The following is a 22,852-nucleotide window of genomic DNA, read 5'->3' as shown; positions in this document are numbered from 1 at the left end:
ACAAAATATAACCTCTGCAAGATCATCCACAGTAACCATCATAGCAGCTGGTAATGCTGCTGGTCAAAGTGTTCCACCATACTATGTCTTCCCAGGACAACGCTGGAATGATGAATTTTTGAATGGAGCATGTCCAGGGTCAGCAGGGGAGATGTCGAAGTCTGGATGGTCCAATACATCAGTGTTTTTGAACTATCTGACGAAACATTTCATTGCCTATGTTCCTACAGACAGCGAACATCCCACACTCATATTGTACGATGGTCACCGCTCACACATTTCATTAACATTGGCTGAATGGGCAAAAGTGAACAATGTCATCCTTTTTGTTCTGCCTCCACACTCAAGTCATGTAACCCAGCCCCTGGATGTAGGCATTTTCGGGCCCTTCAAAAACATATACTATCAAGAGTATCAGCACTTCATCAAGTTAAATCCTGGCTTGAACATCACCAAATACAATATTGCCCAACTTACAGCAAAGCCCTATCTGAAAGCACTTTCTCCAGAAAATTTAATATCAGCATTCAAGAAGACTGGAATATCACCATACAACAAATTAGCAATTAGTCACTCCCAGATAGCACCATCTGCAATCTTTGATAAACCGGATATAACCATGGAACCAACAACACCAAGTGAAGGAACACCAAACTTGATGCAGAATGCTGGTGATGCCAAACAAGCTTCTGAATATCCAGCTGTTGATTTCTTTTCCAAAAAGACAATCACTCAGGCAGTCAAGCCCAAGCCTAAAAGATTTGTGCCTCCATTTAAAGTAACAGGCAACATGATGGACGAAAAGAATGTTCAGCAGCTAACAGCTGCAGCCAACAAATCAGCAGTCGCTGGTGATCCTGAAGTAAAAGAAAAGGACACACAAAAGGCACCTATACCAAGTACATCTGGACTCAGCAAACAACAAGTGCCCATTTTGAGTCCTGAGGATGCGAACAGCGATGAGGACATTGAGACTGACTCTGAATCATGTTGCGTTTGCAATAGTTTTGAGCCTGCAGGCATTGACAATTTTCCATACATAACATTGGTAACATGGGGAAAATGTGACAAATGCCCACATTGGACTCATTTGAAATTATGTACAAATGTGAGAGTAATACGAAGGGACACTGAATTTCTGTGTCCACATTGTGAATAAACATGTTTACAGTCTTATGATTGAAAACACAGATTAATTCTCTGTGTAAAAGTTAAAACTGATTAAAAATCTTATTTTTGATAAAACTGTGATTTACACCGTTTATAGTGATAACAAACTATGTTATGTACCTTATTAAATTTTTTATGGCAATTGTTGCCCACCATACTTGAAAAATTTTCCTTTTGTAAAATTAGGGCGATATAATGGAGTGACCTAGATTTCACGGACGATTTGACAGGTTATGACCTTTCTGCTTTAACGTCTCTAATTCTCACACCAAAGTAAAATAAATGCGCTTGTTTTGTGAAATAATGATTTTTTTAGGGATTGGATATAAACTTTAGGTAATATATCGGCCTTTTTGCAAGCAAGTAATTGATTTTCGACAAGTACCGCGCTACAGTGGGGTCCCATGATATTGTTTTTAAAAATGATTTGCTCAAAATTTGTATATGAAATCATTTTTTAAAGATCACAACGTAATAATTCCCTCTTATTTTTCTAATTGAACAAATGGTGAAGAAGCATAAAACAACAATGCGTCTGTTTTGGTAGTTTCTCTGGATTGCCATGCAAAAGAACAGATTTTCATATCAATCTTAATAAACTTGGAAGTGGTGGATATGTGATACAACTAGTAAAGGTCCCTGAAAAACACAGATATTTTCTATGCCCTCACCTAATGATGATGGGAGTGGGAGGAGGGGGGGGGCATATAGATTTCCTCTTGTCTGTTATTTAGATGGTCACAGTCAGAACTTAGTTAAGTTAAGGGAGAAGTTGTGTGGCGGCCCAGATAGCTCAGTAGGGAGAGCACTCGCTCTGTTAGCAAGGTTCTGGGGTTTGAGTCCCGAAGTGGTGGCACAATTTTCTCACCCTGTTACATTTTGGTCTCCACATATGTTACTCAAAAACTAATGATGCTAGATGGCTGCAATCCTTATCTTAGAAAAATATAAATACAAAATAATAATAATAATATCATCATTAATTGTAAGCTAAAAATGTTAGCCTATTCCATTTTTATGTCCCCCAGTCTATACTGGCAGTGGGGGACATATTGTTTTTTGCCCTGTCTGTTTGTTGGTTTGTTTGTTTGCGTCAAACTTTAACATTGGCCATAACTTTTGCAATATTGAAGAGAGCAACTTGATATTTGGCATGCACATGCATCTCACAGAGCTGCACATTTTGAGTGGTAAAAGGTTAAGGACATCCTTCAAGATCAAAGGTCAAATATATGGGGTAGGGGGACATTGTGTTTCACAAACACATCTTGTTTATGATATTTTTTATAAATCATAAAATTATTAAAGTTCTGTTTTTGAAACAAGTCTACATACTATGTGTTATTTGCAACCCGTTTTAGGTAACAAAAAGCAAGAGCACTTTGTCTAGTCCATCACTATGGATACCCAGACATCCCCAAAGCTGCCTGCCCTGCGTGAGGGCCCCAGCAGTCTGGTGTGTCAGGAAAAGCTCCCGTCTCCACCAACCCCAAGGGAACAGGCGTCTGAGTGGGCCAAGGAAGCCCGAAATAGGTGTGTATGGAACAGAAGCATCACAGGATGCCTCTCAGTAATCATGATTGTTGAACCTGAACCCAGTCCACCTTATTTTATATGAAATTGTTTACTTCTTAATGCATAATACTAAAGTGTGATAATTTAATGCTGTGGCATATTATTTAAACAATGATGGATATCCATGTAAGGATTTGTTCTCTATACCATGTGCCCTTATGACATCCGTTTAAAGGTCTATTCTCTATACTATGTGCCGCTATGACATCTCTGTAAATGTCTGTTCTCTGTACTATGTGCCCCTTTGACATCTATGTAAATGTCTGTTCTCTATACTATGTGCACCTATGATGTTAATGTCTGTTTTATATACTACATGCCCCTATGACATTTTTGTAAATGACATCTGTGCAAAGGTCTGTTGTCTGACTACATGCCCTTATGACATTTGTGTAAAGGTCTGTTTTTTATACTACTTGCCATAATGACATCTTTGTATTTTAGGTCTGTTCTCTATACTACGTGTCCCAATGACATCTGTGTAAAGGTCTGTTGTTTGTTCTATGTGCCCAAATGACATCTGTGTAAAGGTCTGTTGTCTGTACTACATGCCCCTATGATGTCTGTGTAAAGGTCTGTTGTCTGTACTACATGCCCCTATGACAGAACTGTGTAAAGGTCTGTTGTGTGTACTACATGCCCCTATGACATCTGTGTAAAGGTCTGTTCTCAAAATCTGTGTAAAAGTCTATTCTCTATACTACATGCCCCTATGACATCTGTGTAAAGGTCTGTTGTCTGTACTACATGCCGCTTTGACGTCTGTGTAAAGGTCTGTTGTCGGTACTACTTGCCCCTATGACATACGTGTTAAGGTCTGTGCTCGGAAATCTGTGTAAAAGCCTATTCTCTATACTACATGCCCCTATGATATCTGTGTAAAGGTCTGTTATCTATACAACGTGGCCAATTCAGGATCAACCATTATGTTGAGCATGAGGCAGAGGTACCGGAGGCAGACGTGGGGTCACTCAAGCAGGAGTTGATACCTGTGTTCATCACGTGCCTTCAGCAGGACACCAGACACGGCTGGATGTACCTCACAGAGGTCATGGACATCCTGGAGCCTTACAGCTCTTACCTGGACATGTATGACATAAAGGATGAGGTATGTGCCACTGCAGTCTATATTACTCACTGTATTTGTAAACCTATTTATTTAAGCTTAATTGCATCGAAAGACAAAGTCTTACTGAAACACCTTTGAGTCCATTTTCTGGGTAGAGCCAGTACTTGCTGTCCTTTAGGAAGAGATAAAGAATAACTTCACAGTAGGGTTTGAACCGATGATCTGCCAGTCGCCAGGCAGACACATTACACACTACGCCATGGCGACCTGTTACTTTCTGTAACTGCTGCTACTCCAAAAGTTCATTATTTCTCGATAAGGAAACATTTATCTAGAATATCTTGAATTTTTAAATTGTTAGAGAAAAGTGAATTAAAAAGAATTTTAAGTGCTTAAATTAAGGGCTGTAACGAATCAAAAAAATTGGTTCAGATCCGAATCCCAATACAAATAAGGTTTCTTGCAGTTTTTCAGATCCAGTTCCATCAAATAGGAGAAAATGAGAATTTTACTGTCCAAATTAAAGAAATAAATGTTTTAGAAATATAACTTGGCTAAAAAACATATTTAACAAAAACACGTAACAAAATACTTTTTATGTCCTCCACCCACTATAGTGGGGGACATATTGTTTTTGCCCTGTCTGTTGGTGTGTTTGATTGCCCCAACTTTAACATTTGCCATAACTTTTGCAATATTGAAGATAGCAACTTCATATTTGGCATGCATGTGTATCTTATTGAGCTGCACATTTTAAGTGGTGAAAAGTCAAGGTCAAGGTCATCCTTTAAGGTCAAATATACGGGTAAAAATTGCTCATTTAATGTACACTTTGCAGTATTGGAGATGGCAACTTGATATTTAGCATGCATGTGTATCTCATGGAGCTGCACATTTTGAGTGTGGAAAGGTCAAGGTCATCCTTCAAGGTCAAAGGTCAAATATATGGGGAAATAGTGTTTCACAAACACATCGCTTGTTTACCATATTTTTTCTGTTTTTTTCTTCTTAAGAACCGGTAAAAGAAGAATGTTAATTTTATACGGCAATACAAAATTGTATTATAACATTGTATAGCATTGTCGAGATAAAATAAAACCTTAACACTTAATACATTGCTTGTTGACAAATCCAATTTTTACAGTTCATACAGTTTGAATTTTGTTTTCAAATATCAACATTTACCGGGTCTAGGCAAACCATATTAGTGTTTAATCTAGAAGGGCAGAGGGGCATGGTGCATGACTTTAAAAAAGGCATTTCGCACGGCGATTTTCTTACAAAGGGCACATTGGGTGTTTTCAACTTTTTGAAACTTAATCACAGCTTAAAACTTGGATTTATACATTTTAAATGTCATTTTCAAGAAAAATTCACGCGAACTGTGTTCTTAAAATACACCGGTTTTGTGTTGACATGTGCTTTTATTATTATATTTTTTGGAAAACATTCAAATCGGATGCAAACACGAAAATGTAACTGATCATGGAAGCTCTAAACTGAAAGTAAACTTTCCGGATGTTTATGACTAGAGTGCATTTGATTTGTGCAATGACGTCACATTCATATCGAACGCTCTCGTCGTTTAAGAATGAAAAGGTTAAATGAATTAGGGATGTATACATCCCTGAATGCACTAAATAACACGTGTTTCGTAATGCCTTTAATAAATGCCATATTTTAACTATTAATCTTGTCTGTATTCATTAATTAATGATACATTGAACAAAGAAAGTTTCAAACCGCGTTAACTATTCGCGTGTTCCTCGTAACAATGAGAGTCAAACAAACCGCGGTACATGTATATGCAGGTTTGCCACTCATGGACCAGGTAGTCATTAAATAACAAAAAAGTGCTATACATGTATATAAAAGTTCCTGAAATTGGCGAGGATTTGACTTGTAATATACAGCATTGGAAACTCGGCTATCTCTAAGTAATAACAATCTATACCGTTACGGCCCATGTGTCTTACAAATATTCTGATATTTACAAAAGCTTTCGCATCATTCTAGTTTGAATAACAATACATAACGTCCTTTAGGTAAATTTTATTTGTACCTCATGTAAGTGAGCGAAAAAAAACAGGCATACGCGAGGACTGGATAACAACTATTGCTGGTTTATTTCAGATAAATAGTCTGCGCCAGAAGTTTGGGTCATCGTTGTTTGTCATTTAGAAACCTGGCTATCATTTATTTGTCTACACAAAACCAACGCTATTTTCTTAAGAACAAACTCTTTTTTTCTGATTGGTTTCCATTGGAAATGCCGCTTAGCCAATCAAAATGATGTATGCATCACAAAAATGCCATAGGCGGAGTTAACATGTTGTATTTGGAGCTTATACCAACTCGCGCAATTAACATCTAGGCCCTCTATAATTGCGCCATACGCAGTCATGCATTAATATTCACATCTTGTGGACACTGAGATAACACACAATTGCAAAAGCAGATAAGACTTGATACATATGGATCCAGATAAAAGGCATGTGGCGCTAATTGGCTTTGAAAGGGTCAGAGTGGTGCTCTGAAAAAAGGGGCATGGCTGGCGCCATGCTGATTATGCCTGGATTAAACACTACATATGAGCACTGACAAGGTGTCCCCTGCTGTGGAGAGTAGGTTTAGCTAACTGCAGATTAAAGTTCCCTGCATAACATGATGCTATCTGTGCCAGAAAGGGGTGTGTTCTGCTTATCTCTCCACAATTTGCAGGGGCCTTCTTTTACATGTTCGTGAAAATAGGTACTTTATACAATTAAAGCCGAATGATTTCGGATGATATGCGTTTTTGACTGTGAAATGTACATAAATATCGACTGTTATACGTATCTTAAATCTTTTAAACAGAACCAGTCTGTGTAAAAATGAAACTTGTGAAACCAGCGCTAGGTTACATACAACTACGAAAATAAATACAAACATGTATTTGGAGCCAAATTTCCAGGGGTGGATCCGTACCTGCAAATCTGAGGTTAGATCTGATATCATCGGATATTTCGGGTACCGGTTGCAGCCCTACTTAAAATAATATTGTTTAACAAATACATTCCCTTTTGATTTCAGCTGTACCACTATTTGGAGAGGCTGATATACCATGCACAGCTGCATAGGGAGAAATTGTTTGACCTGCATATAGTTGATGCTCTACAGAAAGTCTTCCCACATGTAAATATGACAGCTTTTCATGATTAAAAATGCCAGTATTTTTGAATTAAATTACTTGTCACAAACAACTTATGCCAATGTTAGTGTCTACCAAGCATGCAGTCAAAATCTACACCATCACGTGCAAGCAAAATCATTAGTATTTTCTATTAAAACTTTAAATAATTATTTTTGGGGATTTTCTTCTATTTGGTTGATTCAGTTGTTTTTTATTGCTTTAGATTTTTCTCCTTACAGAGATTTACTTTGTTACTATTTTTATTTATTTTATGTTGAAAAGCCAGTAAATAGATATGCTAGTAATCATTATATTATCAGTAGTGTAAAATTACAACTGCCTGCTTGAAGTGGAGACTTGAATTTTGCTCTGGTCCAATATGGTATCTACAATCCGCACCCGTTGGGTAACCACATTTTGTAACAGTTGCTTGATTGGGAGCAACCTTATTAGATTTGTTGATGCTCACTACTACAGATATAAAAAACATTGATCATAATGCTGTTTTAGAATAACCAGTCAATATGTGTGCGCATGGATATATTTATATTGATATCGTTATTTGCCCCCAAACATAATGAAAGCGGCTTGATATTTAAAATATTTGTGGAGAAAAATCATGTCATGGTAGGTGAAAAAAAGTGAAACGTGAAATTAAGGGCATCTATAAAGTAAGTTATGTCACCCTGTAGCCCTGCAGAGCTATGAGCTTGTAATAGATATTTTCACCTCTTTTATGTATGTTGAACACCTCTGATGTTGGATTTTAAGGAGGTCTCTCAGATAAGGAGCACCAACCAGAGGAAGGTGCGCAACTACTGTGTGACCATCCCGTCAGTGCGTATGTCTGCAGAGACACCAGGTCAGAAGAGGAGTTTGGTTCCCAGTCCACCCAGCCTGCTGAATCTTCCAGACGGCTCAAACCCATATTCCATGTACATCAATGTAAGAGGGCAGGGCCTATAGTTCATAGTTCAAGCTTCTTTGAGAACAATTTCCTAAATGAAAAAAAATCCTTAGGTTTATTGTTGTTTTGTGCTCATTATATACATAAAACAGGATACTTGGTGAAAATAAGTCCCCTGTTTCACTCCTTTATAATGTTTTGGCATACCTATATTATGTTTTTTTTCTAATCCAACTTATTATAGTGTCAATGTTTTGATAAAGTCAAATGATGTTTTCCATTATGACATCATGAACAACTTAACATAAAATGACGGAAAATGAAAAACTGGCAACATAAAATTGCGTATTTTAACATTAAATGTTACTCCTTGATATCAAAATGTGTGCCATAGGTAATTCATACATGTAAAAGTTTTTTTTATCTCATTATTTAAAGAGATTGTGGAGTAAAACACAGAGAATTGGTTGTTTTGTGTGTTGGGCATATAACATAGAACTAGTTTGATTTAGTCAATAATGGTTAGAGATTTACTTTTTACCACTGTGTATACAGACATAATATTTTTTTGCAGATAAGTTAATATTTGTTAAGATATTTGCATAAGTGACACCTGTCCTGGCATTAATTACCCTGACTGAACGTTCAGGACCAAAGCATTCATGTCCTATGAATGTCTGTCAGACCTAAAACAACAGTGTAACTATAGGGCTTCTAGTTAAATATATACAGACTTCTGTTCCTTGTGTACAAATTTTCTTTACAGTCAAATATTTTCAAGTGGCTAGTAACAGTTAAAAGTTTCACACATCTTGTAGAAAATGCTGAATATTGTATATTATGCCATAAGAATTATATGAAATATTTTAAAGTATTATTTCATATTATGAACACAAATGAACTTGACAATTGTCCAATGATATGAGTTCATGATAAACACCATTGATCTTGAAAGGCTGTGCATTCATCGATTCATGCAAGCAGACATTGTTGACAATGTCTTTTATGTGCGTCAGTAAGTTTCTGTTCAATGCATAGCTTAATGTACAAATGTATGTGATATTTTTAGTTATATTTGCCATAACCTTATAGAGCTTCAATATATTGTGTGTTTGTTTGCATTCCATAGGTCACCTATTGTGTTTCATTGTAGACTGAGGAGCAGTTGAAGATGATCAAACCCTTGACCTTTGGTGACCTCAGAAAATCCCTTGCAGCAGTGGCAGTTGACATGGCAACAAGTAAAATTTTGTTACATCAATATATAGAATCATTATAATAATTATTATAGATAATTATGACCCCAGATCGAATGATCAGGGGTATATTGTTTTTGGCCTGTCTGTCTGTCATTTTGTCTGTCTGTCACTCTGTCCCAAAACTTTAACCTTGGTCATAACTTTTGCATTATTGATGATGGCAACTTGATATTTGGCATGCATGTGTATCTCATGGAGCTGCACATTTTGAGTGGTGAAAGGTCAAGGTCAAAGGTCAAATATTTGGCTTCTAAGTGGCGCAGTAGAGGGCATTGTGTTTCACATACACAGCTCTTGTTTTTTCTTTTCTTATTGTGTGTGATACATTTTAATGCTCTCCCGTATAAGGTGGCATATAATCAAAGGTTTGTATGTCCACCAGCATTCTGATTTAATGACTTTGAGTTTGTGGTGGTCAGGAAATAATTTCCCAGAACCATCCTACTAAATGATCATCATGTTTTCATTTGTTTGCCTGGTTATTTCTTGTGTGCAATATCTCAGACACTTATTATCTGAATTAGATAAAACTTTAATGATGACACAAATCAACCAAATGTGTTGAAAGTTCACATCAATCATTATAGATGTATGCAAAGGATGGACATGTGCTTAGTGTTATGTCAATCCACACCAATTATTTTTAAGAGGGTTATAACCTTTTAAATAATATTACTACATTTTAAAATCAAATTATGAAATTTCATGAACTTATATGAATTTGATTTAGTTTTATATGCAGTATTCTTTAAGAAGGACATGCACATCAGGTTATTCTGCTCAAATGATATTTTTCAGGTAGTTCTTGCCCTTTAAATAATAAATACTTTTCACGTGTGATCTTCAAAATATTTTTTTTGAAGTTTTTATGCATCCTTCCTTAATTGTGAACATGCGCATATTGTAACTTCATTCCGCTCCAATGTCTCATAATGTAATTGTTCAGGTTTGTTTATTTTTCATAAAGTAATTGTCTCATCGTTCTTGTTTGCATGCTTGTAATTAACTCATATATTGGCAAAGCACATTATTCCTGAGCATCCATTAGCTCCAGTGATGTTCTGTTGTTATTGTGGGGGGTTTTAACAGTAAATGTGTACATTTCATGTATATTGGCTGATGCAAAAATACTGTATATCTTTATCAAGAACCAATACAAAATCCCCTCTACACACCTTCTATGCATGTTCCACAGGAGAGTCTATCTGGAGCCACACGCTGGGTCCAGTGGCCCAGGCCCTGCAGACTGACATACCTGAGCCCCAGGGCAGCCCCGAGAAATCCCCAGAGAAAGAGGTGGGTGGGTACAAGCTCACACCACGCACAGGCATTGCTAACTACACTGCTGCAGAAAGGAAGTTCAAGAAGACCCCAAGGATAGAGGTTGGTATCCATTCTGTTTTCTTTGTGGAAATGAAATGATCCACATCTTGCATAAATGGTTCTTATGCTATATGTATACAGCCTAGCGCAGTATGGTCAAGGGCTACACTGTCCACAATAAAGTCACATTTTGCTTTCTGTGTCATTTCACTCCTTTGTCTATGGTCTCCAGATTCATCTGTAAAGTTTAACTGGTCCCCCTTGAATATAACCGTTGACTTTGTTGACTATAATATACAACAGGTACAGGCTAAAGTATTGCCGATTTTAATTGGATAACGCGAAGACCAATCGGTAGCGCCGTTCGTGACGTGACGTTACAATGTTATGGTTCGCGCGCGGCATTCCCCGGATTATTTTTTTTAATCTCTCTATCATTCCGTTGATAACTAGATCAAATACAAAAATTCAATTGCTCACAAATCAAGAATTTCTACTTTTAAGTAACGTGAGGATATTATGTATCATGTAGTACTCAAGTTGCATATGTATAATGAATCTTATTTGACTAGAACAAGCTTTCATTCTTACCTGTCAACTGTCAAAAAGTTCGGGAAAATAAACCGGAAACCAGTCCCCTGATATGTTTCTAAAAATAACCGGTCCAATTTTGGACATGTAAAATTAGCTTGTACCGATCCCTATATAGAGAGTATCGAAAGATAAGGGGAGGTAACCAATCTACTGTAAAGTATGTCTAAAGTGATTAAATAAAGTGCTTGTTTGGCTTTTATATAAATTTATTGTTAATCTTTAAGGAGTGAATAAATGTTGTGGGTATAATTATGTGTTTTTGAGTCTGGTGAAGTGTGAAAAAAACATTGAGTTATGTTTAGATATGCATAAGCCTTCATAGTGACCAAGTTTTTTCTCACTTTGCAAAGAATATTTGTCTTATCATTATAATTTTGTCACTGAGTCAATAGGCAACATTTTGTCACTGAGTCAATAGGCAACATTTTGTCACTGAGTCAATAGGCAACATTTTGTCACTGAGTCAATAGGCAACATTTTGTCACTGAGTCAATAGGCAACATTTTGTCACTGAGTCAATAGGCAACATTTTGGTGTTACTTTGATTGGCATTACTTTTTACGTCGAAATGCAGCGCAAAAAACGTGTACTCAGTCTCTGTCATGCCTTTTGCATTTTTAGTTTCCGGCCTAGGTTTAGGTTCAGACACAATGTTTGTTCCAATCATATTTGTTTCACTAAGACAGTTTTCAATTGAAACTTCATAGGATCAAGATCTGAATGAGTGAACATGAATGCAAAAAACTGTTACTTACGCTTTACACTTTTGGAGTTATTGTTTATTTGCAGAATGTATTTTTGTTTGTAGCATAATAAGTAAGATAATGAAAGTCATCAACTTGGAATTATCATAGAATGATAAATCTTATTGTGGGAAAATGGTGTGCATTATTACAATTACTCAAATACATCAAATACTTTTGGAGATATTGTCCTTGTTTTTGTCATCCTTAATTTTTGTCTGTAGCATACATGTACTAAGACTCCTAAAGTGCAAGCTGTATTTTTTGCCATAATTGCTGATTTTTCACAAAAGCTGGTGGGTGTCAGGTGACACATCCAAAGTGCAGAGATCTAGATTTTACAACAAATTTTGTTGGTCGTAATGAAATCCCAATATTGGTATAACATGTGTTTACGTCCAAGGATGATGAGGTGCCAAAGATGTCAGGGAGAGATGCAGTGGCCTACTTTGTGAAGGCCCATCACCTGGGCAACATACGCTCCCTGTTCTTCAACTACGCCCCCTCAAGGCACTTTGCTCCTTACGACTTAGTCTGCGTGCATAAAAATCAGGTACACAATTTCATTAAACAGTTATGCATTGTTAATTTCGATGTCACCAGGACTCAGGAAAATGATTTAAAATTATTATAAGATTATTTGAATTTAAGTTGATAATTGCAACATGTTTCATTTGGCATTATTTACAATATTTAATTTACTTCTTACCTTGTTATATATACGGAATATTACGCTAGTCAATTGTTCCAAGAGTTTGTATCACTCGAGTGGCTTGTGTGATGACGTATCACACGAGAGGCGGAGCCTTGAGTGTCATGCGAAATAGCACAAGCCACTAGCGTAACATTCCTTTTATAATATACAACAACTAACAAAAACAGTTAATAATTGTATTTTTTACTTTAACAAAACTGATAAAACAATGACTTCCATGTCTTTATCGAAACTCAGTTTAAACCACACTATTTTATTGTATTCCTATCGAAATATACATTTATGCATGATAAACACACACTCCAAAATATGTTTTGAATTCGTTCGATGTTTTTAACAAATAGTTTACTGTTAAAAAACACCACGTCCGACAGGTCCTTAAATTCCATAGAGTTTAGATAAAACTATTGTATTTCATCACAGAAATGACGTCACACGAAGTACTACGTAATATATTTCGTAATATAAAATATTTCTATTTTTGGTGCGCGTAATGTGACGTCATTTAATGGGTCGAAGTAGTCTGGCTAGTATGGTAATACGGAATTGGAAACAGCGAGTAGCGTAATACGGGATTTTTTAATTCAACGATTGATACAACCTGTATTTTGTTCAAAGCATTACACAGGTATATAATAAATTCCAATATGTTCTGTTTTTGCGCTTGTTAAATTAAAGCACTATGTGTTCTCAACGTTTGGTATCTGAATATATCCCAGGTGGAACCAGAGCACTATGTGTTCTCAAAATTTGGTGTCTGAATATATCCAAGTTGGAACCAGAGCACTATGTGTTCTCAACGTTTGGTGTCTGTATATATCCCATGTGGAACCAGAGCACTATGTGTTCTCAACGTTTGGTGTCTGAATATATCCCAGGTGGAACCAGAGCACTATGTGTTCTCAACGTTTGGTGTCTGAATATATCCGAGGTGGAACCAGAGCACTATGTGTTCTCAACGTTTGGTGTCTGAATATATCCCAGGTGGAACCAAAGCACTATGTGTTTTCAACGTTTGGTGTCTGAATATATCCCAGGTGGAACCAGAGCACATTGTGTTCTCAACGTTTGGTGTCTGTATATATCCCTGGTGGAACCAGAGCACTATGTTTTCTCAACATTTGGTGTCTGTATATATCCCAGGTGGAACCAGAGCACTATGTGTTCTCAACGTTTGGTGTCCTCCATGTGCTGCCAGATGCCCCAGCAGAGAGCATGGGACTGTCAGACTGGCAGAGAGAGGCTGTGCTGTGGAAGGCTATCTCACATATACCCTTCTTCAAGAACTACCTCACCAGGAAGATGTTTGACAGGTCAGAGGCGTAGTTGTTTTATTCAGGCATTAGTAGCACAGTTTATGTCTTTAAATCTTCCAAAATGTTGTTCTAGATAACTGGACGCCAATTCCATTGTTTACATTTACCAATTTAAAACATTTAATGGCATACTTCAAAACATGCCAAAATCTGTGAACAACTCCCTAAAAACATTTTGCTCCTGAAGGTCTTAGTTTTGATTCCCACGTCACCTTAAATGAGAAAGGAACATTTTTTATTCTTGATCGATGATTTTTTTTAAAGATTATTTCAAGTGTTGTTATTTTGTTAAGTAAATGCTTTTTTTTAAATATGAAAATATGTGAAACATGTCTCTTTGAACCTCATTTCTCTATGCTCCCATTATAATTCCCGAGCTTTGACTAGATTGTTTTTTGAACATTATTTCTCCCTGCTGACATGTTAATCCCTAGGCCGTGTTGTAGATGGCGCTCTAACAAGCTGCGCCTTGACTTCCTGCGCCGCCAGGACGCCATCTCGGGCAGTCTGCTGCAGAATGTGCCAGTGTTTGGGGCCGCTCTCATCCAGATACTACGTCTTCTGAAGGAGCTCATCACTGTCACCTTCTTGCCCTTTGATATTGAGTAAGTAACTGCTCTCACTGTCACCTTCCTGCCTTTTGATATCAAGTAAGTAACTGCTCATCTTTGTCACCTTCCTGCCTTTTGATATCGAGTAAGTGCTGGATATGGAGTCAGTAACTGCTCATCACTGTCACCTTCCTGCCTTTTGATATCGAGTAAGTGTTTAATGCCGCGTAAGTGCTTGATATTGAGTAAGTGATTGATGTCCAGTAAGTGTTTAATTCGAAGTAAGTGCTTGATATGGAGTCAGTAACTGCTCATCACTTTCACCTTCCTGCCTTTTGATATCGAGTGAGTGTTTAATACTGAGTAAGTGATTGATATAGAGTAAGTGATATGTATCCAGTTAGTGTTTAATGGGAAGTGAGTGTTTGATATGGAGTCAGTAACTGCTCATCACTGTCACCTTCCTGCCTTTTGATATTGAATAAGTGTTTAATACTGAGTAAGTGATTTATATTGAGTAAGTGGTTGATGTCCAGTAAGTGTTTAATACGAAGTAAGTGCTTGATATGGAGTCAGTAACTGATCATTACTGTCACCTTCCTGCCTTTTGATATCGAGTAAGTGATTGATACTGAGTAAGTGTTTGATATGGAGTCAGTAACTGCTCATCACTGTCACCTTCCTGCCTTTTGATATCGAGTAAGTGTTTAATACCGCGTACGTGCTTTACATTGAGTAAGTGATTGATGTCCAGTAAGTGTTTTATACGAAGTAAGTGCTTGATATGGAGTCAGTTACTGCTCATCACTGTGGCCTTCCTGCCTTTTGATATCGAGTAAGTGTTTAATACTGAGTAAGTGATTGATATCGAGTAAATGATTGATATCGAGTAAGTGTTTAATACGAAGTAAGTGATTGATATCCAGTAAGTGTTTAATACGATAAGAGTGCTTGATAAAGGGTAAGTAACTGCTTATCACTGTCACCTTCCTGCTTTTTTAGTAAGTGTTTAATTATAATACGGAGTGAGTGAATGCTCTGCTTTGTGCTATGTACTGAAATAGTGTAGAACACAGGAATAAACAGTCACTAGTGTGTTTTCTATTATATTTCATGTATCAATATAATCCCAATTAATTTAGCCATTATGGATTTAGTACTAAGTTAATACATAATTCCCCAAACACTTGCTTATTTACAAAATCTCTGCAGTCATTTAATCAAATTTTGTATGAAATAGCAACACATGTAAGATTACTATATGTATTTATGAATGAATAGATGAGACACTTAATACGATCAGTTTTATACGTGTATGCTTAATATTTTGCTGATTCTTTTTTCTTCAGTAAAATGTACCAGCTGTCAGACTTTGAGAACAATGTGAACTACAAGAATATACAGGCAGAGAAAATCCTAGAAAAATTCTTCTCGTAAGAACTTTGTTATATAATAGTGTGTATGATGTATGTTTGTGTGTATGATATAAATTGTTAATTTTCCTTGACATCTTTACAATAACTTGGTTGGCATGTACAGACAGTAATTCTCTAAGCATTTAACTTGTTTGCACCAGAATATTGTTGTGAAAGTACATCTTGGAAAATGAACTTGTCATAAAAATGTACATTTTATATTGACAATACTGTTTGTTTCTTGACATGACATATGACATATGACATATGACTTGACATATTATTTTGCATATTACACTGAAAATCTAGAAGACTTTTTTTTTAATGAGTGTATGGTATGAATACAGATATTTCAAACAAAATTGTACATTTGTTTGAATTTTTTTTGCAAATAAAATTAGGTATGTGAACAAAATTCTTGTATCCAAAAAATCTGAAAACTGATTTAAGTAACGGTATTTGTATAGTAATTAAGTATCCAAATATTTGTGTAAAATTGAATTGGCATACCAACAATAATGTGCCATATTTTATTGGAAGCCTTATTAATTGCTGTATGGCCATGCATATTAATTAACACAGGTGCGATGATGTTCCCCATTAATATCCCACCAACTTCCATGTTGTTGTTGTGCAGGTACTGTAAGATGGTAGTGGACAGGACAGCTGAGGAGTCCTTTAACAAACTGCGCTACTGTGAGGAACAGGTGAAGAAGAAAACATACCTGTGAGTAACCCCTGCCTTAGTACTGAGTAATTCAGGGTCTAAAATGTCATTATATCTGAAGAGTAACTGGTTTAAGTTTCTATGCCATTGATTAAAATGATAACTTTATATTTCATATTATTGGTCTTTTATGAAAAAAAAGGTTAATATATTGTTCACGTCTCATTCAATTTTCATTTGTATAAAACTGATGCTCATATTTATTTACTGCTTAGTGATGATATATTAGAAACTCATTTAGTATTTTATCTCTTATATTTTGTCAAGATTCACTTATTTTTTGTATGGAAACAGCCTTGTTGAATGTCAGGTGCTGATGGATGAGCAGGCTGCACATTTGTTGTTTATTCTCTTTAACTCATACTTTTTTCTTTTAATCCTCACCAAACATTTGGAAATGTTTTTTGACATAAAATTGTCGCCAAGTGGATGACAAGCCAATTTTCACAAGACACTTCAGAGCTATTGCCCTTTATTTATTAACAAAATGCTAAATTCATAGTTAGCACTTTCTTGCTTGTACGGTTTTCATAGAGTCATTAACAAACTTTCTGCAAATAACAACCGGCCCAATCAGGCCAGGCACTTAAGAGTTTCTGCCCGTAGTTCTCACACACAAAAGCAAAAATGGCCGTTTTAGCTCTCTTGACTCATTCACTTTTCACATAATGTTCATCAAACTTTCCAGATGTATATTTTTGTTCCCATAAAATACTAGTCAGATTTTATAACCAGCCAAAGCAATAGTACATCCCATGGGTTTCATTTTTTACAACTGGCAATAATTCTATTCATGACCTTGTTAACATTTAAATAAAGATATTTTCTGTTTTAGTGATATTTTGAGACAAAAGCGGAAAGTGGGGACATTGGTGTTCAATGGACCAATGTCTAATTAAATTTTAATTCTAATGAAAATGTTGTTAGCTCGGCTGTTTTCGGTGAAAACCTAAGGTATTGTCAAAGCCAGCTCGTTGTCCGCCGTCGTCGTGCTAAAACCTTAACATTGGCTCTAAAGTCCAAGTGCTTCCACCTACAACTTTGAAACTTCATATGTATATGCACCTCGATGAGTTCTACATGCCACACCCATTTTTGGGACACTAGGTCAAGGTCACTGTGACCTCTAAAACAAAAATTTCTGACAAGCTTTTATTTATTCAAAACTGCACCCGCAGCCGGGCGTTGGCACCCGTTATGCGGTGCTCTTGTTTTAATTAATATTCTGTCCTTGTTTATTATTAGAAATAAGTGAAGTTTAATTTTGTATGCAACAGGTCCAAGGATTCTCTCCACATGCAGAAGTTTAAGAGAGAGCAGCGGGAGGAAAACCTTCGTCTTGCTAGAAGTGAAACTGGGTATGTGTCACTGTTTATAGTAACGCCTTGAAGAGGGAGCTGGTTTTTTTTCCTTGCTTATGCGTATCAGAAACACATGTGTATACAAAAAAACATATACAATCCATTACATTTGTCTTAATGTATACCAGAACAAAGGTCTAGATAATGATAATGTCAACATAATTATGCTTAAAAATTAAACAAATATGCGTGGTGTGTAAGGGTATGAGTTGATAATTACTGTTTTTGTTTTCATGCTCCTCCACAATGTATTTTTGGGGGGAGCATATAGTCGCTGCTTCGTCTGTCCGTGTGTGCGTCGGTCTGTCTGTCCGTCCGTGCACAATTTTGGTCCGGGCTATTTCTCAGCAACTAATGACCGAAATTCAATGAAACAATATGGGAAGCTTCACTACCAAGAGGAGATGTGCATATTATCAGCGGGTTCTGGTCGGATGATTTTTCACAGAGTTATGGCCCATTGAAATTTTCTATTAAATTCTTGTCCCCCAACTACTGTGCCCTCAAGACATTTCCTTTTATCTGAATATATAGTGCAATATTGTGACAAAAAAAACACTTTGGGGAGCATCATCCGTCTCCGACAGTTTCTTGTTTAATGTATTTATCAGCCTAATCAGTTAAAGCAAAAAGGTGCATGGTGTATATCAATGGTTAAAGTAAAATAATGATCACTACCAATATGTGCTTGAGAAAAATATACCAGGTAGTCAGCCCCGTTCTTTATGTAATGAATTAAAAAAATACCAGGATAAACAGTAGAGACCAGACTTATATTGATGATTTTGATTGCCAATCTTGTCTGGATGTTCTTGTCTTGGTGCTGTCAGCCTGCATGTCATGTTTCACTTTGATATGAGCCTTGTTCTGGGAAAACTAGGCTTAATGCATGTTTGTAAAGTGTCATCCCAGATTAGCCTGTGCAGTTTGTACATGTTTGTAAAGTGTTGTCCCAGATTAGCCTGTGCAGTTTGTACATGTTTGTAAAGTGTTGTCCCAGATTAGCCTGTGCAGTTTGTACATGTTTGTAAAGTGTTGTCCCAGATAAGCCTGTGCAGTTTGTACATGTTTGTAAAGTGTTGTTCCAGATTAGCCTGTGCAGTTTGTACATGTTTGTAAAGGGTTGTCCCAGATTGGACTGTGCAGTTTGTACATGTTTGTAAAGTGTTGTTCCAGATTAGCCTGTGCAGTTTGTACATGTTTGTAAAGTGTTGTCCCAGATTAGCCTGTGCAGTTTGTACATGTTTGTAAAGTGTTGTCCCAGATTAGCCTGTGCAGTTTGTACATGTTTGTAAAGTGTTGTCCCAGATAAGCCTGTGCAGTTTGTACATGTTTGTAAAGTGTTGTTCCAGATTAGCCTGTGCAGTTTGTACATGTTTGTAAAGGGTTGTCCCAGATTGGACTGTGCAGTTTGTACATGTTTGTAAAGTGTTGTCCCAGATAAGCCTGTGCAGTTTGAACATGTTTGTAAAGTGTTGTCCCAGATTAGCCTGTGCAGTTTGTACATGTTTGTAAAGTGTTTGTCCCAGATTATCCTGTGCAGTTTGTAAAGTGTTGTCCCAGATTAGCCTGTGCAGTTTGTACATGTTTGTAAAGTGTTGTTGCTTATCAGGGACAACACTTTCCGCCTTAATAGTATTTTTCGTTTTAAGGAAGTCTCTTGTAGTTGAAAATCCTCTTTAGGCGATGGTGTCGTCCTGGAATACCGATAGCCTGTGCAGACTATTCTGGGACGACACTTAAGGCACATGCATTAAGCCCAGTTTTTAGAGAATGAAACTCATATGCATCTTGTCCTGTTGCAGTCGCCTGGGTAACTTTGTGAAGCTGGTGGACCAGATGATTGTAGAGCACATGTTCCACCTCACCAAGACTCAGGTGACACTGTTTGTACGGGACGTACTGGACGTGGGACAGACCACACTTCGGGACGGATTCTTCAAGGCAAACCTGGTCTTCACCAGGCATGGTAGGCAGTGCTGTGCATTAATAATTGAGCCTGGCTGTGGGATAACGCACAGGCTAATCAGAGAGGACACTTTCTGCCTAAAGCTTAGAAGAGATTTACTTCGTAAAAAGAATACAATTAAAGTGGAAAGTGTCATCCCTGATTAGCCTGTTTGGACTGCACAGGATAATCTAGGATGATACTTTAAGGGCATGTATTAAGCCCCATTTCCACAGAGTGTGGCTCACTTATTTAAGTCAACTAGTCAAATCTGTTGTGAAATCTTAGTTAACAGGAGACATATACTCTAGTCTGACTATACACTGAATATTATTTGAACTAGTATTTCTGATTTTCATAGCTTAAATTACATTTCACTTTTCATAGACTGTTTGGCGTGGGAACTGAATTCTTAGGGATCAGTTGGTTCGATTGCTGCGCAATTATGTATTTAGAATTCATTGTAGTGATTTTTAACAAGGTTTTCCGAAGGAAAAAACTGATTATTAGATTGGCGATGTCGGCGGGCCGGCTGGCGGGCGGGCTGGCGGGCGGAACAAGCTTGTCCCAGCCATAACTTTGTTGTTCATTGTCAGATTTTAAAATCATTTGGCACATTTGTTTACCATCATTAAATGGTGTGTCCCGCGAAAGAATTACGTTGATATCTCCAAGGTAAAGGTCACAGTTTTAGTTTGAAGGTCAAAAATGGCCATAAATGAGCTTGTCCGGGCCATAACTTTGTCGTTCATTGTCAGATTTTAAAATCATTTGGCACATTTGTTCACCATCATTAGACAGTGTGTCGCGCATAAGAATTACGTCAATATCTCAAGGTCAAGTTCACAATTTGAGTTTGAAGGTAAAAAATGGCCATAAATGAGCTTGTCCGGGCCATAACTTTGCGATTCATTGTGAGATTTTAAAATCATTTGGCACATTTGTTCACCATCATTAGACGGTGTGTCGCGCAAAAGGATTACATTAATATCTCCAAGGTCAAGGTCACAATTTGAGTTTGAAGGTCAAAAATGGCCATAAATGAGCTTGTCTGGGCCATTACTATGTCATTCATTGTGACATTTTAAAATCATTTAGCACATTTGTTCACCATTATTGGACGGTGTGTAGCGCGAAAGAATTACATCAATATCTCCAAGGTCAAGGTCGCCACAACTAAAAATAGATTGATTTTGAAACAAATATGTAACTATGAACAATCGGCAACAATGCTTATTTTGATTTTGAGTTGTCTCTCTTTATCAGACTTTTTTTTTCTAATTGACATCAAGGTCAATTTTACACAAGGGGGTTGACAATACACATTTTGAATTGTCTCCCTTTATCAGACTTTTTTTCAACTGAAAACCTTGTTTTGTGACAATTTTGCCCCTTGTTTTATTATATAAAATTGAACTATCAATATAAAAATTCTCTGTGTCTAATATGTGATCTTGTTTGTTTTAAACACTCTTGAATAATATAATTATATTAATGTTAAATATTAACAATTATTAATTGTTTTCTAAATTGTGCTGTAAATTTAGAAATCAACATTGTTTCATGTTATTTTATGGGTGTTTTATGAGTGTTTTTGTTTTATGGGTGTTTGTGTTCAGCATATTACTTTGCCTAAATAATTGTTCAATAGTGTTTTGCCTGTAACTAAGCTATACAAAAGTATCAACTTCCTATGCAATTTGATTTTTAATTATTGTCAATGTCCACAATCCACCAGATGTGCTGGGCATATCCCCCACGCGTGAGACTTTCACGCGGGTGCTGATACACACCTTGAAGGGCATACCCGGGGTGCTATGTGCGCAGGCTGTGCCAATGGATGGGGCAGTCACTGAGCCAGGCACTGAGCCCCAGGGGGAGGAGGAGGAGGGGGAGTCACCACACCTCAAGTCAGAGAATGCAAAGTCTTCATCTGAGTACAGGTGAGTTATCACACCTCAAGTCCGAGAATACCCAGTCTTCATCTGAGTACAGGTTAGTTACCACTCCTCAAGTCAGAGAATACCCAGTCTTCATCTGAGTAAAGGTGAGTTACCACAACTCAAGTCAGAGAATGCCAAGTCTTCATCTAAGTACAGGTGAGTTACCACACCTCAAGTCAGAGAATGCCAAGTCTTCATCTGAGTACAAGTGAATTACCACACCTCAAGTCAGAGAATGCCAAGTCTTCATCTGAGTACAGGTGAGTTACCACACTTCAAGTCAGAGAATGCCAAGTCTTCATCTGAGTACAGGTGAGTCACCACATCTCAAATCAGAGAATGCTAAGTCTTCATCTGAGTACAGGTGAGTTACCACACCTCAAGTCAGAGAATGACAAGTATTCATCTGAGTACCGGTGAGTTACCACATCTCAAGTCAGAGAATGCTAAGTCCTCATCTGAGTACAGGAGAGTTACCACACTTCAAGTCAGAGAATGCCAAGTCTTCATCTGAGTACAAGTGAATTACCACACCTCAAGTCAGAGAATGCCAAGTCTTCATCTGAGTGCAGGTGAGTTACCACACTTCAAGTCAGAGAATGCCAAGTCTTCATCTGAGTACAGGTGAGTCACCTCATCTCAAATCAGAGAATGCTTAGTCTTCATATTAGTACAGGTGAGTTACCACACCTCAAGTCAGAGAATGCCAAGTCTTCATCTGAGTACAGGAGAGTTACCACACTTCAAGTCAGAGAATGCCAAGTCTTCATCTGAGTACAGGTGAGTCACCTCATCTCAAATCAGAGAATGCTAAGTCTTCATATGAGTACAGGTGAGTTACCACACCTCAAGTCAGAGAATGCCAAGTATTCATCTGAGTACCGGTGAGTTACCACATCTCAAGTCAGAGAATGCTAAGTCTTCATCTGAGTACAGGTGAGTTACCACACTTCAAGTCAGAGAATGCCAAGTCTTCATCTGAGTACAGGTGAGTTACCACATCTCAAGTCAGAGAATGCCAAGTATTCATCTGAGTACAGGTGAGTTACCACATCTCAAGTCAG

General features: G+C 37.1%; 1 protein-coding gene across 2 annotated transcripts in view; it reads left to right on the top strand.

Annotated features, from left to right (window-relative positions):
- Positions 1 to 22,852, top strand: part of LOC127855398 (dynein heavy chain domain-containing protein 1-like) — a 269,484-nt gene that overhangs the window by 6,965 nt on the left and 239,667 nt on the right. For both annotated transcript variants that reach the window (XM_052390924.1, XM_052390922.1), the window contains exons 3-16: positions 2,532 to 2,703; positions 3,661 to 3,853; positions 6,887 to 6,988; positions 7,758 to 7,931; positions 9,047 to 9,134; positions 10,348 to 10,535; positions 12,216 to 12,365; positions 13,671 to 13,840; positions 14,290 to 14,448; positions 15,744 to 15,827; positions 16,447 to 16,536; positions 17,814 to 17,894; positions 19,703 to 19,866; positions 21,584 to 21,788. In XM_052390924.1, coding sequence (XP_052246884.1) covers positions 2,570 to 2,703; positions 3,661 to 3,853; positions 6,887 to 6,988; positions 7,758 to 7,931; positions 9,047 to 9,134; positions 10,348 to 10,535; positions 12,216 to 12,365; positions 13,671 to 13,840; positions 14,290 to 14,448; positions 15,744 to 15,827; positions 16,447 to 16,536; positions 17,814 to 17,894; positions 19,703 to 19,866; positions 21,584 to 21,788 — 1,982 coding nt within the window. In that variant the 5' untranslated portion in view covers positions 2,532 to 2,569. The remainder of the gene's footprint in view (positions 1 to 2,531; positions 2,704 to 3,660; positions 3,854 to 6,886; positions 6,989 to 7,757; positions 7,932 to 9,046; positions 9,135 to 10,347; positions 10,536 to 12,215; positions 12,366 to 13,670; positions 13,841 to 14,289; positions 14,449 to 15,743; positions 15,828 to 16,446; positions 16,537 to 17,813; positions 17,895 to 19,702; positions 19,867 to 21,583; positions 21,789 to 22,852) is intronic.

The sequence above is a fragment of the Dreissena polymorpha genome, chromosome 13, assembly GCF_020536995.1.
Source record: "Dreissena polymorpha isolate Duluth1 chromosome 13, UMN_Dpol_1.0, whole genome shotgun sequence".
Lineage (NCBI taxonomy): Eukaryota > Metazoa > Mollusca > Bivalvia > Myida > Dreissenidae > Dreissena > Dreissena polymorpha.
The sequence above is the reverse complement of the archived record's forward strand: the minus strand, read 5'-3'. Positions and strand labels throughout refer to the sequence as shown.